At 46.5% G+C, this 18,563-nt stretch overlaps 1 protein-coding gene across 1 annotated transcript in view; it reads right to left on the reverse strand.

Moving 5' to 3' along the window:
• KSR2 (kinase suppressor of ras 2) overlaps window positions 1-18,563 on the reverse strand; it is a 400,467-nt gene that overhangs the window by 52,200 nt on the left and 329,704 nt on the right. Inside the window, exons 11-14 of the mRNA XM_067700755.1 lie at window positions 11,654-11,695; window positions 10,931-11,003; window positions 7,884-7,932; window positions 5,689-6,056 (exon numbers count right to left, since the gene is read on the reverse strand). Of these exons, the coding sequence (XP_067556856.1) occupies window positions 5,689-6,056; window positions 7,884-7,932; window positions 10,931-11,003; window positions 11,654-11,695 (532 nt within the window). The remainder of the gene's footprint in view (window positions 1-5,688; window positions 6,057-7,883; window positions 7,933-10,930; window positions 11,004-11,653; window positions 11,696-18,563) is intronic.

Consider the following 18,563-nt stretch of genomic DNA (forward strand, 5'->3'; position numbering starts at 1 on the left):
GAAAACTACAGGCCAATATCACTGATGAACACAGATGCAAAAATCCTCAACAAAATACTAGCAAACAGAATCCAACAGCACATTAAAAGGATCATACACCATGATCAAGTGGGGTTTATTCCAGGAATGCAAGGATTCTTCAACATACGCAAATCAATCAACGTGATACACCATATTAACAAATTGAAGGAGAAAAACCATATGATCATCTCAATAGATGCAGAGAAAGCTTTCGACAAAATTCAACACCCATTTATGATAAAAACCCTGCAGAAGGTAGGCATAGAGGGAACTTTCCTGAACATAATAAAGACCATATATGACAAACCCACAGCCAACATCGTCCTCAATGGTGAAAAACTGAAAGCATTTCCACTAAGATCAGGAAAAAGACAAGGTTGCCCACTCTCACCACTATTATTCAACATAGTTTTGCAAGTTCTAGCTACAGCAATCAGAGAAGAAAAAGAAATAAAAGGAATCCAAATCGCAAAAGAAGAAGTAAAGCTGTCACTGTTTGCAGATGACATGATACTATACATAGAGAATCCTAAAGATGCTACCAGAAAACTACTAGAGCTAATCAATGAATTTGGTAAAGTAGCAGGATACAAAATTAATGCACAGAAATCTCTGGCATTCCTATACACTAATGATGAAAAATCTGAAAGTGAAATCAAGAAAACACTCCCATTTACCATTGCAACAAAAAGAATAAAATATCTAGGAATAAACCTACCTAAGGAGACAAAAGACCTGTATGCAGAAAATTATAAGACACTGATGAAAGAAATTAAAGATGATACAAATAGATGGAGAGATATACCATGTTGTTGGATTGGAAGAATCAACATTGTGAAAATGACTCTACTACCCAAAGCAATCTATAGATTCAATGCAATCCCTATCAAACTACCACTGGCATTTTTTACATAACTAGAACAAAAATTTTCACAATTTGTATGGAAACACAAAAGACCCTGAATAGCCAAAGCAATCTTGAGAACAAAAAATGGAGCTGGAGGAATCAGGCTCCCTGACTTCAGACTATACTACAAAGCTACAGTAATCAAGACAGTACGGTACTGGCACAAAAACAGAAAGATAGATCAATGGAACAGGATAGAAAGCCCAGAGATAAACCCACGCACATATGGTCACCTTATCTTTGACTAAGGAGGCAAGAACATACACTGGAGAAAAGACAGCCTCTTCAATAAGTGGTGCTGGGAAAACTGGACAGGTATATATAAAAGTATGAAATTAGAACACTCCCTAACACCATACACAAAAATAAGCTGAAAATGGATTAAAGACCTAAATGTAAGGCCAGACACTATAAAACTCTTAGAGGAAAACATAGACAAAACACTCTGTGACATAAATCACAGGAAGATCCTTTTTGCCCCATCTCCTAGTGAAATGGAAATAAAAACAAAACTAAACAAATGGGACCTAATGAAACTTCAAAGCTTATGCACAGCAAAGGAAACCATAAACAAGATGAAAAGACAACCCTCAGAATGGGAGAAAATATTTGCAAATGAAGCAACTGACAAAGGATTAATCTCCAAAATTTACAAGCAGCTCATGCAGCTCAATAACAAAAAAACAAACAACCCAATCCAAAAATGGGCAGAAGACCTAAACAGACATTTCTCCAAAGAAGATATACAGATTGCCAACAAACACATGAAAGAATGCTCAACATCATTAATCATTAGAGAAATGCAAATCAAAACTGCAATGAGATATCATCTCACACTGGTCAGAATGGCCATCATCAAAAAATCTACAAACAATAAATGCTGGAGAGGGTTTGGAGAAAAGGGAACACTCTTGCACTGTTGGTGGGAATGTAAATTGATACAGCCACTGTGGAGAACAGTGTGGAGGTTTCTTAAATACTACAAATAGAACTACCATACAACCCAGCAATCCCACTACTGGGCATATACCCTGAGAAAACCATAATTCAAAAAGAGTCATGTACCAAAATGTTCATTGCAGCTCTATTTACAATAGCCAGGACATGGAAGCAACCTAAGTGTCCATCAACAGATGAATGGATAAAGAAGATGTGGCACATATATACAATGGAATATTACTCAGCCATAAAAAGAAACGAAATTGAGTTATTTGTAGTGAGGTGGATGGACCTGGAGTCTGTCATACAGAGTGAAGTAAGTCAGAAGGAGAAAAACAAATACCGTATGCTAACACATATATATGGAATCTAAGAAAAAGAAAATGTCATGAAGAGCCTAGGGGTAGGACGGGAATAAAGACACAGATGTACTAGAGCATGGACTTGAGGATATGGGGAGGGGGAAGGGTAAGCTGTGACGAAGTGAGAGAGTGGCATGGACATATATACACTACCAAACGTAGAGTGGATAGCTAGTGGGAAGCAGCCGCATGGCACAGGGAGATCAGCTAGGTGGTTTGTGACCACGTAAAGGGGTGGGACAGGGAGGGTGGGGCGGAGGGAGACGCAAGAGGGAAGAGATATGGGAACATATGTATATGTATAACCGATTCACTTTGTTGTAAAGCAGAAACTAACACACCATTGTAAAGCAATTATACTCCAATAAATATGTTAAAAAGAAAAAAAAAAAAAGAAACGCTGCAGCAAGGTAGAAGGATAAGAGATGCTTTCATTCAACTCTATCTTTATTGGCATTCAAATTCCATCTGGAGTTTTAAAAAATGAGCAATTGTGCCGACTGTCGATAGCTTTGCAATCATCTCATAATGACCCAATCGTGAAACGATTTAGCAATACTGCTGCTAATTGCATTTGTGGATCTAGCAATTGGGTAACTAGTTGGTTATTACTCATTCCCCAAGAGCCATACACATCGCATTACAAGGAAGCTAATCTTAGAAATACTTGTTAACTTCAACGATAATTACTAGGTAATTGGCTAGAACATGCCATTGTGAATTTATCCAGAATATGCCAGGTAATTATCTGGTCTTATGTTCCCTGTAAAATAAATCCAGGGTCCAGAAACTGTTCCAGTTGGTTGGCTATCATCCAACCATCAACCTCTGCCAACCAACTGCACGAATGCGAGTGATTAATCAAATTACTCAAATATTTGGTTTCAAACTGAATGTTCAGATAAGAAACCTGGGTGGCCAACAAGTGGACGTTGCTGAACGGGAGAGAGGAGGGCACTCAGCCGCTCTCTAAGATAAATATATAACGACACAATAATATGCAATAAATGTCACTTCTTTGGGGCTCATCTGGCTTCTTCAAACAAAATACCAAAACACTCCAGAGACCAATTATATGTCCCAAAGCTGCAGAGTCTTTATCATGGTGCCAGGAAAAGGCTGCGCTATTTGTGAAATCTGCAGGCAGTTACGGTGCTTGGGGAGGGGGACTCAGAATTTTGTATGTAATAGAAGAGGGGCTGCCAACGCAGCTGGCTTGCAGGGGGAGCAACACATTTTCATAATGACCACTCTTTTTTCAAGGATGGCTGCTGACTGAATCCATCCATTTCCAATTAGCCAGCCCTTGGGAAAGAGGGGAGGGAGGCTTGGGTAACTGGGTTCCACTGATACCCCTGAAAAAGTCAGAGGCCGGGAGGTCCTTAGAGGGTCTAGGCAAAGGAGAAGAGATGATGGATTTCAAATTTCTAATTTGGGGATTTGAAAAAGAGGGGTCAGCAGGTCAGAAGGTGAGGGGCTGACCAGAGAGAAAGCTGGGTTAACAGACTGGTGGGAACAGTGGGCAGAAGGCCAGTGGTGGGGGAAAGACCACCTTCCAACCAGACTTGTGCACCTCAAGTAAAGGACCGTTGACAGCCTGCTAATATAGATGATACATACTAGAAAGGGGAAAGAAGAGGGAGCTAAGGGTCTTACATGCAGTGGTAGGTGGTAAGAATGGCTGCAGACTGTCTCTCTCCCTGCATCCACGTTCTTGCAACATGGCATTGCAAATGCTCCCATCCAAAGGCAGACTCTGTTCTCCATGCCTTGGATGGAGGTTGGCCACGTGACTTGGCCAATGCAACGCAGACAGAGATGTGAAAGGCACTTGTCCAACAGGGCTTGACCTCTTGTTGTCTTGCTGCATTTGGAACCCTGAGACTACCCATGGGAATGAGCCCAGGCTGGCCTGTTGCGGGGATGAGAGGCTGTGTGGAGAAGAGCCGAGGCACCCCAGCTGACAGTCTGCCAACAGCAGACACATGAGTGAATGTGTCTGAGACTGACCATCCCTCAGTCTGAACAGCCAGCGGACCACAGATACATCTAAGAGCCCAGCTACTGAGCCTGGCTCAGCCCAGAACTGTTTGCAGACTAGAAAGAAACTGTGACTTTGGGGTATTTGTTACTCAGCAAAAGCTTACTGATACACTCACCTAATCAGGACAGCTCAGCCCTTGAATATGATCTGGGCTGATTATTTGAGAGCCACTTCTGGTCCTGTGTAGAGTTGAGAACCGTCAATTTCTACCCTGGTTTAAGGAGGGTTGAAGGGCCATCCTTAGATCTCTAGTCCTTTGCAAGCACTTACCATTTGACACGTGGGTTCCAGTCAACCCACCAACTGCATAATCAATGGTGACGGACAATAACACACCTTCTACCGATCACCCAGGTCTTACAAATGGACTCAAAAAGGCTTTGTATGGATCACAAGGGAGCAGATCAAAGACACAGCAGCTCTTCTCTGAGCCCACAGCTCCCACTATGGCACCTGCCCAAGTGTGAGGCTTGTGTATTTGGGATTTTATTGCTTGGGTTGAGAATAAGAATGAGAAGGCTCCTCATGGACACTTGGCATCACAGGACACACCAAGAACACTGCTGCTGTGGCCAGTCCTAATGCAACAGAGGAGCAAAGGCCAGAGTTTAAAAACACACCAAAGGATTGTTCCACAACTGTTCAACTGAAACCAAAGCTATTTTTTTTCAATGCCTACAGGTTAGAGAGAGCAAGTCCAAGAAAGTTCCTATCATGTGACATTTTCTTAATGTCAGTTCTCTGTTAACTACCCCTTTTGTGCAGCTATAGACCATGGATCCTGGATATTTAGAACAACCATGGTAGAGTTCGACAAAAGTGCTCTGCTATTTTAATGAAAGCCAGAGCAAGTCATCAGAATGTCAGTCCAGGGGTCAACAAACTAGGGTCTGCAGGCCAAACCCAGCCCATCGCCTGGTTGTGTTAATAATGTTTGATTGGCACACAGCCACGTACATCCATTAACATCTTGTCTCAGGCTGCTTTCACACTACAGTGGCAGAGCTGAGCAGTCACTAGAGAAACTGTATGGCCCGCAAAGCCAAAAATACTGTTGGGTCCTTTAGAGAGAAAGTTTGCTGACCCCTGATTTAGCCTAATCCGTTCAATTTACATTTGGAGAAAGTGAGTCTCAGAGACGCTGTTTCACAAATATGGAGCACAGGCGGGTTTAGAATCCGCCTTTCTGACTCCCCATGTGTTGCCCGCTCCAGGGCACCACTCTGCCAGAGTTCTAGCATTAATCGTATTTTCTGGACTCTCAAATCTTCAAACCACGTAAGTTGTGATTTGGTAAAGCCAGAGACTCTCTATTTACCAGAATGTTGAATTCACCAGAACCCGCATTTCTCAACGCTGCCGGAAGCAGGGCTTTGGGAACGAGCGTACGGGCGGGGAGCCCGGGTGGGACTGACCTGGTGATGATGGCCAGGCGGGGCGGGCTCATGCAGGCGCCCATGAAGAGCACCACGTTCTCGTGCCGTGTCTGCCTGTAGGCCATCACCTCCCGCTTGAAGGCCTTGAGCTGGTCTTCATTATCCCTCTCAGTGTCGATCAGCCGGATGGCCACCTCCCCGTGCCAGCGGCCGTGGTACACCTGCCCGAAGCGGCCCTTCCCGATGAGCTCGCCGATCTCCAGCTGCTCAAAGGGGATGTCCCACTCCTGAAGGAAGATGCTGGTCTGGCTGGCCTTGCGCGGGAAGCTCCGGGCCGAGAGCAGGGACAGGTTCATCTCCTCAAAGTCATCCTCCGACTCCTCGGCCTCGTCGTGACCCTCCTCGTTCTGCGGCCAGAGGGGGAGAGGGGTCAGTTCCCTCCACTGCCCCACCTGCCCGCCAGGTCCCATTGTGCCCCACTGTGTGTTTTCGGCTGGTGCACACGTGTCTCTCTATTTGCCCAGGTACCTCCTGCCTATCACTGTACTGCAATGCAATGAAGGAGCTGAAAGGGAGATCCTGGCAATCCATCCCTCTTGTGCTACAGGGAAACTGAGGCTCAGAGAGGGGAAATGCTAGCAGGACCACGTATTCCGGTTTCCCATGACATTGCCCGTTTCGGCACTGAAAGTCTCACACTTGGAAAACTGGCAAACGGGGATGGTTGGTCCCTGTGGGAAGTGCCTAGCTCTGGTCAGGCAGCCAGGCTGGGCTAGGATTAAGATTCAAGCCTCTCAGATCCTAATATCTGACGCCCTCCTACTCGACCATGATGTTTTGACTTGCCTGATTATTTATGTGGGAGTAAGAAAAATGACAGGCTGAAATATGGGTACACCATACACCTACATATAACATGACAACCCTCGACATGGAGGGCCTTCGCTTCCCCAGGGAATTTGGAATTGAGGAGGCAGAAACTGAGAGATGTCAGAGCTACTCAGCACAGGCCAGAGGCTGGGGGTTCCTGTGCAGCTGAGATACAAGAGGGAGAGGTTGACAGAATGAGCCTAACACTCAGACCAAATGAGCTGGAATCTGGCTGCTGTGTGACCTTGGGCAAGTCACTTCACTTCTCTGGGCCTTCTTTTCCTCATCATAAAGTGGGGTTAATGACATCTGCCCCTGGGGGTGGTGTGAGGTTTTCAATAAGGTGAAGATCTGTTGAGTTCTTTGCACAGACCTGACCGCCTGTAGGAAACATCCACTGGGATGGCTTATAAAATGCAGATTCCTAGGCCCCGCCCAGATTTTCTGAACCAGAATGTCATAAGGCCAGGGCCAGGACTTTTCATTTTTACCCTGCACACCCACATGACTCAGGCACACTTAGACATGACCACTGCAACAGTTAGACACTCAAGGCCCAGGGACCTACCTTCGCAGCCTGGTGTCTGGGGGCACCTGGGGCTGCAGGGTCCTGCCCCTTGGGTTCTTTGGCTGGAATGGGGGGCAGCAGGTGCCTGAGCCGGGGGGATTTTCAGGGGCTTGGAGTCTGACAAGGCAGCCGGAGAAGGCGGCCCCTTGGCTGGGTACAGGTCTTTCTGACCCCAAATCCGAGCAAGCTGTCTCCAACGGCACACTGGGAGAAATGACCCAGGAAATACACCTTCTTCCACGGCCATTTTCCAACTACCACAATGGTTCCAGAAGAGGACAGGATTTTCTCTGGAAACCCTGACTCCACTCCCTTCAGTTCAGGACAGACCAGCAGAGCCGAGGAGTCAGGGCTCTGGTTCTCACCCGAAGACTTCATTTATTCCTCCAGGGGCTCTGGCAGGTGGGAAGAAGCCCCAGAACATTCTCAACACCCCGCCAAGCCAGTGTCCCTGAGGCTCCTGTCTCCTCCTACCACATGTTCTTCAGAAAGCAGCGGGGCACATCCCCCTTGGTACTCACCCAGCCCTGAGCTGAATTTTCAACTAAGAACGCAAGTCACTTGCCAACTTCTGCACAACTAGCTTTTCCGTGATGCACACCATAGAACGGCCCATTAGGCTCAGTGTCGGGAGGGGCCACCCGCTCGTTAGTCGTCCCGGAGTTAGAACAGCCATCAAACAGGGCCACTGCACCCCCAGCCCGCCCCAAGCCCTCTGCGTCATCAAAGACATCAGTCGGCTTTGCCAAGTGGGTAGCCCCTGGAAAAAGTTGCTTCATTGCTCTCCGGTTCTCACCTCTGAGGTTGGCTCCACTTCAATTTGAAGTAATGGATTTCCTTCCAAGCTTTAGAGAAAGAAAAATAAACGTGACCCTCAGGTGAAAAGATGGGTCCATGCATTGACCTGATCCATGTAAGAAATGTCTTAAAATGAGAAGTCCTCACCACCAAGCTTTTTTCTGCAAGTTCACTTCAATGCTTGTGTCTAGAATAATCCAAAACCTTGCCACCAAGGAGTGGTGTGCAAGGACATTGTCTTAAATAGATTTTCTGGCCTGCTCAGGGCTCATTTTTCTTTGTTGGTTTCCACTAATCTAGCAGTTTCCTTATAAACTGGCCTAAATGCCATGGATGGCAGGCTCCTTAGAGCTCTAGGTGTTTCCTAGGAGAGAATGAATCAGATCTCTACAGCTCTGAATCTTTTGGAAGGATCCCAGTGTTCATTTGGTTTTTTGCTCATTTATTCATTCATTCATTTGGTTAGAATTATGTGCCAGGAACAGTGCCAGACCTTTAGAGGGATACAGAGTTGAAACTGACACGGCTTCCTGACTTTAAGGAATATTTATATTACTGCTGTTGTGCAGAAAGGCTACAGGTAACAAGGGTTGAAAGTTAGGTATGTATTGAATAAATGGAGGGTGTGGACATTCCCAGGAGAGAGGATTACTGGATATATTTGACGGTTAGCCATGTTTTGAGTTGCACCTTGCCAATCACGTTCAGAAGACACGTGCAGGGTGAGAATGGGGAGGAGGAAGCCAGACCGTACTGGCGTGGAAGACACAGGCGTGTGTGTGTGTGTGTGTGTGTGTGTGTGTGATTCATGCATATTCATGAGCTTGTGAGCTGCAGTTGTGTTCTGAGTACGGGAACAAGCTGGATATAGGTGCTGGGGGCACAATGTGAGTGTTAAGTGTCCACTGAGGACTGCGTGGCTATTATGGAATGTGCTCTGTGCAGGGGTTGTTCTGTGTGCGTGTGAGTTGGGTGTACATACTGGGGATGCTGGGGGAGGGGGCGTGCCATTCTTGACGGTGTAACTGGTGATGTATCGGGGATGTGTGGGCGTGTTGGAGCACATGGTATGTGATGGAGATGTGGGGCACCATATGTGTTAAAGGATTTTGGGGGAGTGGGTTTTTAGAGCAGAGGATGTGTTTACGGAGTGAGCTGGAACTGGTGGGAGGAAGGGATCACAATGGCCACCACACCCCCTTCCTACTTCCGCAGTGGAAGCTTAGCAGGTTCCCCCGACCCACCTCCTCATTTGAGGGGGACCTCCCCTATCTTGACCCTCAGACCTCACCCAGAAAGCTGCTGACCCTGCAGACAGAGTCAGTCCGCTTGCTGGAGGAGGAGTGGTGAGGGGGAGTCTGGAAGACTGTAAGAACTCAAAGAAGGAGAAAGAAGTAGCGTTTGCCATCCTATTAGCCAATAATTTACAGTACAGCTTGGGAAGGCGGAAACCACATCACAACAGCTGACATGCTGGAAACCTGACGCACTGGGGGGGATTTGGGTGGAACAAGGCAGCTGGAGTCCTTCCTCATGCCCAACAAAATGGACTGCTCGCCTCTGCTTGCATCAAGGCGTGATTACAGCAGCCGGGGCTACTTAATGATTTCCCTTCTGCAAAGAGTCAGTTCCCATCACTCCACGCACATTTAAGCAGATCGCAGGCACTTATGGACTCCGTTTTTCACTGGCACTCCCTGACTCTCAGTTAATAGCCTGGAGTTCATCTTGCACGAATTGTGGAATTGGTTCATGTGCAGCAGAGAAATGATCTGGAGCTAGATGTCAGCACAATATCCCTAGACAAGTTGCTCCTCCTTTGATTTCAGAAATGTACCATTTGGGTCTTTAATAAAGGCTATAACATGGGTCAGAAAGGATGGAGCAGCTAGGGTAGTCAGAAGGAAAACCAAGTAGGCAAAAATGTGAGTTGGGAAAGAAGTCAAATCAGAATTAGGTCCCTAGCATGCCCCAGACTTGGGTCACAACCAAAGAAGTTAAGGAAGGTGATTTCACTAGACCACCTGGAAAGAGGGTCTGTATCTTAAGGATGCTAAAGACACCACACACAAAGATGTTTGTTGCAGAGTTGTTTACAACAGTGAGGTATAGGAAGATGTAAGATCCAGCGGTAGGGAAATGGTTAAGGAAATTATTCTGCATCGATATGATATTTTACATTCATTAAAATCAATGTGTATGAAGAGCCCAGAATAATATGAAAAAATGTGATGTTATAGCATTAAGGGATAAACAGAGCAGGATGGAAATTGCATATACTGTGGATCACAAGTATGTAAAATATGAATAGAGCACACTTCTAAGAGTGGTGCAATTATAAGTGATTACTTTTCCTTTTTTTTTTATAGAATAGTCCAAATTTCGCAAAATTAGCTTATTTTATTTTTATAATGTTATAAACCAGGGATCAGCAAACTTGTTCTGCAAAGGGCCAGGTAGTAGATATTTTACACTTTGCAGGCCATATGGTGTCTGTTGCAACTACTCATCTCTGCTGTTGTAGTCTGAAAGCCTCCATAGACAGCACATTGTGAACAAATGGGCATGGCTGTGTTCCAATAAAACTTTATTTATAAAAATATGCTGAAAGTTGGATTTGTCCCATAGGCTGCAAGTTGCTGATCCCTGGTATAAACCTAAATTATCCTTTTTAAAAGGGGGATAATGATGTAGAATAATTGCCTTTTCATTAAGCTCCAGCTATTGCCTGGGGGAAGTGGTCTTTCTGATCATAGGAGGGTCTGGGGGTCTGAAGGAAGTGGTCTGGCCCCTGGAAATCACACTTGATCGGCAGGGCCAGGGACACAAGGCAGAAGTGACTCAAGGGGATGGGTACTGTCCCTCTCTTGGCCTGGGCTGTCACACACTCTCTCTCTTAGCTTGAGTTATTCCCTTGTCTCTATGGCCCTCTCATACTTCTCCCCCACCTCCCACCCCATCATTTCCAGGAGAAGGAGGAAAGAAGACATGACCCTGAGCAAACTGAAGGGCCAGGGCAGGGGAAAAGGTCTCTGTTCCACTTACATTGGATTCGAGGTCACCGGATGCAGGATGACCTGGGGCGCCCGGGTCGGCGTCTCTGGCACCGGCACCACATCTGAGAGTCAAAGATTAGACAGTAAGAAACCAAACTCGGGGTCCACAACCACCCCCAAAAGCCTGATTCCCAGGAGATGCCGGCAGCTGAGAACTTCTCACCAGACCATGAGTCCCTGGGGCTGCACAATCCCCTCTCTCCCTTCCCTGGCCACTTGGATTTACCTGCCTAGGTGCACGAGTGGTCTAGATGACATCCTGAACGAAGTTCCCCACTGTCACCTGGGGGCTGCCGGAGGCCCTAAGCCTCTGGCCTGAAGCACCCACTGGAACCTCCTCACTCCTGAGTCCCCTTTGGGGTGATGAGGCTACTTGGTTTCATGTCTCCCAGTGCCCGATTCAAGCCCCTTTGACCATCTCTCCCCTGCCACGTGGTTCTAGACCCCTCCTCACCCTTGCCCATCCTTGCACTGCAGACCACCCACTCAGGCCTTCCTACTGTGCTCTGGGACCTCGTCGGTGCCATTGTGCCCTTGGACCCCGCACCCTTCCTCCTCCACCTCCATAGCCAGTCGCCAGCCTGTGGTCTGGGGATTCCACCCCATCCTCTCGGGGCTCCTTCACCCCGGCAACATTCGCCTCCATCCCCTCCAGCAGCTGCCACGCCTCAGAGAGCTTGCTCGGGAGGAACTGAGCTCACATGAAACTCACCTGGGAAAATGAACTGCTGCCTGTATTTGTAGTAGTGGGACGCTTGCGAAAGAAAGAAAACATCACAGTGAGCGCTGCCCTGGGTGGGCCCTTCAGGTAACAAATGGGGCTCCTGCGGCCACCTGTGGTTCTCTGCCCGCCCCTGAGGTTTCCAGACTTCTGCAGACACCCCAAATTCCAAGGGACTGAAAACATGTGTAAAGAAGCCAGAAACATCCAAGCCAACCCTCCCACTGACACTCCCTGAAAACAGAGCACCCCAACTCAGACAGCCATCCTGAGCATCTCTGTTAAATGTGTGAGGACACACATATACAGAGAGAAAAGTCTCTAAAGCCATAATCTAACACAGTAATCTTCCCCTTCTGGCAGAGCGATGACAGTGGCTTAAAAAAAATCTTTTATGATCACAATAAGGTATCACCTCACAACTGTTGGGATGTCTATTATCAAAAAGACAAGAAATAACAAGTGTTGGTAAAGATGTAAAGGAAAGGAAACCCTTGTGCATTGTTGATGGGAATGTAAATTGGTAGAGCCACTATAGAAAACAGTATGGGGGTTCCTAAAAATATTAAAATTAGAACTACCATATGATTCAGTGATTCCACTTCTGGGTATATATCCGAAGGAAAAGACATCACTATCCCAAAGACATGGAAACAACCTAAGTCCCCATCAACAGACAAATGGATAAAGAATACACACACACACACACACACACACACACACACACACATATACACACAATTGAAAACTATTCAGCCATAATAAAGAATGAAATCTTGTCATTTGTGACAACATGGGTGGACCTAGAGGGTATTATGCTAAGTGAAATAAGTCAGAGAGAGAAAGACAAACAGTATGATCTCACTTACATGTAGAATCTATAAAAAAACAAACTCATGGAAACAGAGATCAGATCTGTGATTGCCAGAAGTGGGGAATGGGGATAGGAGAATTGGGTGAAGGTGGTCAAAAGATACAAACGTCTAGTTATAAGACAAATAAGTCCTGGGGATGTGATGTACAGCATGGCGACTGTAATTAACAATACTGTATCGTCTATTTGAAGGATGCTAAGAGAGTAGATCTTAAAAGTTCTCATCACAAGGAAAAACAATTGATAACTATGTGAGGTGATGGATGTTATTTTGCAACAGATACATATATCAAATCATTATATCCTTAAACTTATACAATGTTATATGTCAACTGTGTCTCAATAAAACTGGAAAAAGTCCTTTATGTGTTTCTTGTGTTTTTCCAATTTGCTGCATTGAGCATTGCATTAGTTTTCTTATGGCTGCTGTAATAACTTACCATAAACTGGATGGCTTAAAACAGTACAACCTTATCCTCTTCGAGTTCTGGAGGTCAGAAGTCTAAAAACAGTTGTAAGGGGCTAAATGAAGGTGTTGGCAGGACTGATTCTTTCTGGAGGCTCCAAAGGAGAATCACTCCTTGCCTTTTCCAGCTGTAGAGCCTGCCTGTATTTCTTGGATCACAGTCCCATCACCCCCATCTCTGCTTCCGTCCCGACATCGCCTTCTACTGTCTTTGACCTTCTCATCTCGCTCTCATAAGGATCCTCGTGATTGCATTTCGAGTCCACCCAGATAATCCAGGGTAATCTTTCCACCTCAAGATCCTTAATTTAGTAACAGCTGCAAAGGTCTTTTTATCCGTATAAAGTAACATATTCACAGAACCCAGGATTAGAGCGTGGTCCTCTCTGGGGGACCATTATTCTGCCTACCACAGGCATTAATTAATTTCCATATTTAGGGAAAAATCATATAAAAGAAACTTCCTCAAATTCACTGCTCGTTCTCTTACAATTCAGTTTACTTCCAGTCTGTTCACTGGAGGCCAGTTGTTCTGGACATCCCCAAGGTTTCCAATGTTATCACTATTCCAGTAGGGTGGAGGGCCTGGACCAGGGAGTACAAGCGGTGTCAGGGGTGGGGGACAGGTCACACAGAGTTTTATATCCTCAAGTAAAGGCAGTGAGCAGGGATGGGATCAGATATGAGTCTGAGTTGGTGAATATACTTCCGGAAACAGTTCTACTCATTCAGCGACAAGCTGGCTCACCAAGAATTAGTAGTGGTTCCAAGCCTGGAGTCTGGAAGCTGATCCTGTCGGGCTGAATTCTTGTTCTTCCTTGAATGCTTATAAAAGCTTCAGCAACTCTCTCCAAGTCTCAGTTTCCAGATGTGTAAAATGGGGATAATAAAAATCTCTCCTTCATAGGGCTGAGCTCATCATGACATGAGATAAGAGGGCATAGAACGTGCAGAATCAGGATCAGCTGCGATGCATAAGCCCATCTCTTTCTAAGCTCTCTTAACTAACAGATGAGAATGCTTTATAATTCATAGACAGTCAGATGGTTTCAAAGGGCGAAGTCATTAGCTGCCCCTGAGGGTGCAGTTGATTTATAAATTCCCCCTGGGATGGACAGCAAGTCCTGGCATCTCAGGATGCCAAGCACCTGGTTTGGTGCCTTGCACCCCGTGGGTAAGCTGCTCACGTTTGTTCAATTACTCAACTCTCTTTTAGCACAGCAATTCCCAAATACCTCAGCTAGCTGGAATTGAAATGGATGCTTTTTTTTTTTTTTTTCGGTACGCGGGCCTCTCACTGCTGTGGCCTCTCCCGTTGCGGAGCACAGGCTCCGGACGCGCAGGCTCAGCGGCCATGGCTCATGGGCCCAGCCGCTCTGTGGCATGTGGGATCCTCCCGGACCGGGACACGAACCCGTGTCCCCTGCATCGGCAGGTGGACTCTCAACCACTGTGCCACCAGGGAAGCCCATGGATGCATTTTTGATTCTGGAAGATGAAGTGCCTGGGCTGGGAAGCAACTCATTCAAGGTTACAGAACAAAGCTTTAAAAGAAATCCAACCTCCATGATGTCAGGGATCTTTCTTCCATTAGATTACTTAGGTTTTTTCATTGCAGGCAGACACTTTGTTAGTCAACAAGGGGCTAAAATTAAAAGAAGAAAAACTACCTGGGATTGTCAAGAGACTTAGTTGATCTCTTCCCTCCCCAACTGGGACCGAGGATTCAGTGTCTGCAGAAGAGGTTAGCTGGCAGTTAAGTGTTCTTTTAAGGAGGCGGGGCTGGTGATGGAGAGAAGGCACCACTCTGAGACGGGACAGGTGTCAGGCAATGCGACACCTGGCAAAGGCCTCCACGCTCAGAGCCAACCTCTGCCTGGACCCCTTCAAGTGCCTGATGACAGCTCGGTCCTGACGGCCGAAAGGGAGAGAGTCTTGGCCAGAGGAGGAGGGAAAGGGCGCTGTGAGTCCTGCCTGTTCTTCTTGCTGATGACGGACACCAGCGAGAAGCAGGTCCGAGGGGCAGCAGATGAACCCGAGTGGCTCCTGGCTCTCTGGCATCAAAGAGGACCCAGGAACTGGGAGGCTGCAGATGACCAGAGGTCAGAGAGACAAGCAGGCCACTTTGAAGGCTCTTCCACTCTGAAGCCCCCATTCCCTCCCTATGGGCTCCCCAGAGAGCAGCCTGAGTGGTCATCTGAAAGGAAGGCTCTAGAAGGAAAGAAGAAAGATCAAAATATCCCCTGCCTAAACCTTGCAACGGCCTCTCCTTGTGTCTTAAATAAAATCTACATTCCTGCCAAGCCCTACAAGGCCCTGCCAGGCTCAGCCCTGCAGCTCTGAGTCTTGCTTGGTGCCTTGTTTATGGCACTCCAGCCACCGGGACATTTTTTTCCCAGCTCTTTCCCGTGGCAGGGGCTTTGCATGTGTTCCCCTCTCTTTGCCTGGACAACTCCCCACCAGCCCTCTCTGGCCAGTCTTCAGAACTCAGCTGCCTCTGACCTTTCAACCTAAACTTGTTCTCTTCTTGAATTTGCTCATAGCACTGTTCTTTCCCTTCACAGCACTTATCACAACTTATAATCCTATTTTCATGTGGATGTTTGCTCGGCTAACACCTGTCTCTCCCACTAAGCTATAAACTCCATGAGAACAGAGACTGTGACAGGCAGAATGATGCCCTCTCCCCCACCCCCATCCCTAAGATGGCCATATCCTAGCCACTGGAACCCGTGAATATGTTACCTTACATGGCAAAAGGGACTTTGCAGATGTGAAGAAGTTAAGGATCTTGAGATGAGGAGATTATCCTGGATTCTCTGAGTGAACCCTAAACATAATCACAAGGGTCCTTACGAGAGGGAGGCAGGAGGATCCAAGTCAGAGAGAATCACAGGAGATGTGATAACAGAGGCAGAGGCTGCAGTGATGCGAGGCCATGAGCAAAGGAATGCAGGCAGCCTCTAGAAGCCGGGAAAAGGCAAGGAAATGGATTCCTTCCTAGAACCTCCAAAAGAAACCAGCTCCGCAAACTCCTTGATTTTGAGCCCAGTGAAACTGATTTTGGACTTCTGACCTCCATAACCATAAGATACTAAATTTCTGCTGCTTTAAGCCTCTAAGCTCGTGGTGATTTGCTACAGCAGCAACGGCAAACTTTTACAGGGCATTTCTGGTTTGTGCCTTGCCCCATACGTGGTGCCTTGTACAGTACCTGGTATGTAGTAGATGCTTAATAAATACCCGTTAAGGATATCGGAATGGATGAATGCAGTCTGAGGGCCAGAAGACAGTTTAAAGGAAAAAAAAAAAAAAACAACTTGCAGCTCTGGGCAGTGCCTCAAGTCACTCGTTCACTCACTCATTCAGCAAACATCTAATCAGTGCCTTGAGCAGTGGGCACTGTGATGGGCTTTGGGCGCAGAGGGGTGGATGAAGCAGACTAGTTTCCTAGTCTCATGGAGCTGATGTTCTGAGGCAGGAGACAGACACTAAACATGGCACTAGATTACGCCCAAGAAGGAAGGCATTTGAACACTCCAGCCTCTAAAACCCACACGATAGTCCCTCACAAAGCCCCTTCATGTACCTTCCCACATCAAATGTCACACAAGCCTGCAAGTTAGACCCACTTTACAGATGAGAAACTGAGATCTAAACGGGGCCAGTGCCATACTCAAGGCCACAGAGGTGGGAAGGGGCAAATCTGGGATCCAAATGTAGCCCTCTTGACTCCATCCTACACTGTGCCATGTCCAACATAGCACCAGGCTTCTTAAGGGAGTGGCGGAAAACAAGGAGGTCCAGCCGACCAGCAGAGCACAATCGCAAATCCCACCAAGCCCGTGGGTGCCCTGAGGTTAGCAAATGAGCCAAATGACCATTAACCGCACAGCCTGTTTTAGAGAAAGAATATTCTAGATCAATCAATGCCAGGGACATTTTTATGCCTAGGCATTAGCTTGAATAGTCTTCAGAAAACTCAACATCTGGCAGGCAACCAGGGCCAAAGCTCCTTTTCCCATCAACAGAGGCTCACAGTCTAGAGTATAACAGGTGACCAGGGCCTCGTATGAACAGAACAGATGCCTGTCACCCTGGGGGAATTTTGCGAAAACTGCCTAAGACAGAAGGAAGGTCTGGCGGCCCTTCTGGAGGGTCCTATTTTGTTTTCCCTGTCGACATTGCATTTTATTGTTATTATTCAATTATAAAACGGGTGCATATTCCTTGCTCTTATATACATTACAGAAGTGCATAAAAGAAAATTCCTTTTCTTAGAACACCTGCCATGAAGTCTTGCAGACATCTGTGTACATATACAAACATACATATACACACACACATTTAAACATACATATACAAATATATAAAACCATGTTACAATAAATAGGATGTTATTATACCCGTTGCTTTGCACATCACTTATTTTCCACTTAAAAGATATTGTGGATATCTTTCCATGTCAGGATATTTACAAAGAGCTACTCCATTCTTTTTAAGGGTGGCTGAGTATTTGGTTATATAGATATATTAGCGTATTCAAACACTCCCCTCCTGATGGGCATTTGGGTTGAGTCCAAATTTTTTACTGTTGCCATGAAATCCTTACATACAGATCCCCATGCCCTTTGCAAACATTTCTGTATATAAATTCTTAAAAGTGATTTTGCTGGTCCAAGGAATGTACCTTTGAAACTTCGACAGTCAATGCTAAATTACCTAACCCCAAAGTTTAATTTGATTCTTACTCCCAATACCATGGTACGTGGGGATTTCATCTTTATTTCCACAATTCTAGTTAGGCCCGGATTACTTACCACTGGTAGCCACGGTAATTTGCTATTCCTGTGTTTATCTAATAATAACGAAAATAGCTCACCTTTGTTGAGCTCTTTGACAAGACAGGTGCTCTGCTAAGCTCTGTACATATATGGTAACGCTTAGCCCTTCGAGGATTCTACAGAGTAGGTACTATCATTATCCCCGTTGTACAGGCGAGGGAACAGAGGCACAGAGCGGCAAGCAGTTTGTTCAGCATCACACAGTTGTTAAGTGACGGAGCTGGGATTTGAACCCAAGCAGCCTGGCTCCAGAACCCACACTCTTAACTGCTGTTCTAAAGCGCCTTCCCCCAAAGGACCCCTTAGCCCATTCCCCAAAGAGGGTCAGGACAGTGTTGGGACCTGCCATGGAGCGGATGCAGATCCACTGGCAGGCGAGCACTGCAACTTGGCCAAGGCCCCTCCCTGGGGCTCTGACGGAAGAGACAAAGGAGCAGATGGAACAGTGACCACCCCTGGTGAGTCAGGTCTCTTGTTTAAAGATGCCGGCAGTCTTCTGGAGATGAAAAGAGCTGTGGTGCTTTGAGGCGTGGTTCTCCCTTAAGAGGTTCTTTCCCGCCCCTGCTACCCTCACCCATAAACAAGTAGCAAACAGTTACTGGGAAAATAGCCCTAAGTGTGTGTCTTGGGTGGCAGGTAGTACAGCTCTAGGAAAGGACCCAGCCCCTCCCTCCAGAAATTGGGGGGTCATGGGTGTCAAAGGGCCTTTTTCCCATT

Source organism: Pseudorca crassidens, chromosome 12 (assembly GCF_039906515.1).
Source record: "Pseudorca crassidens isolate mPseCra1 chromosome 12, mPseCra1.hap1, whole genome shotgun sequence".
In the NCBI taxonomy this organism is placed as follows: Eukaryota; Metazoa; Chordata; class Mammalia; order Artiodactyla; family Delphinidae; genus Pseudorca; species Pseudorca crassidens.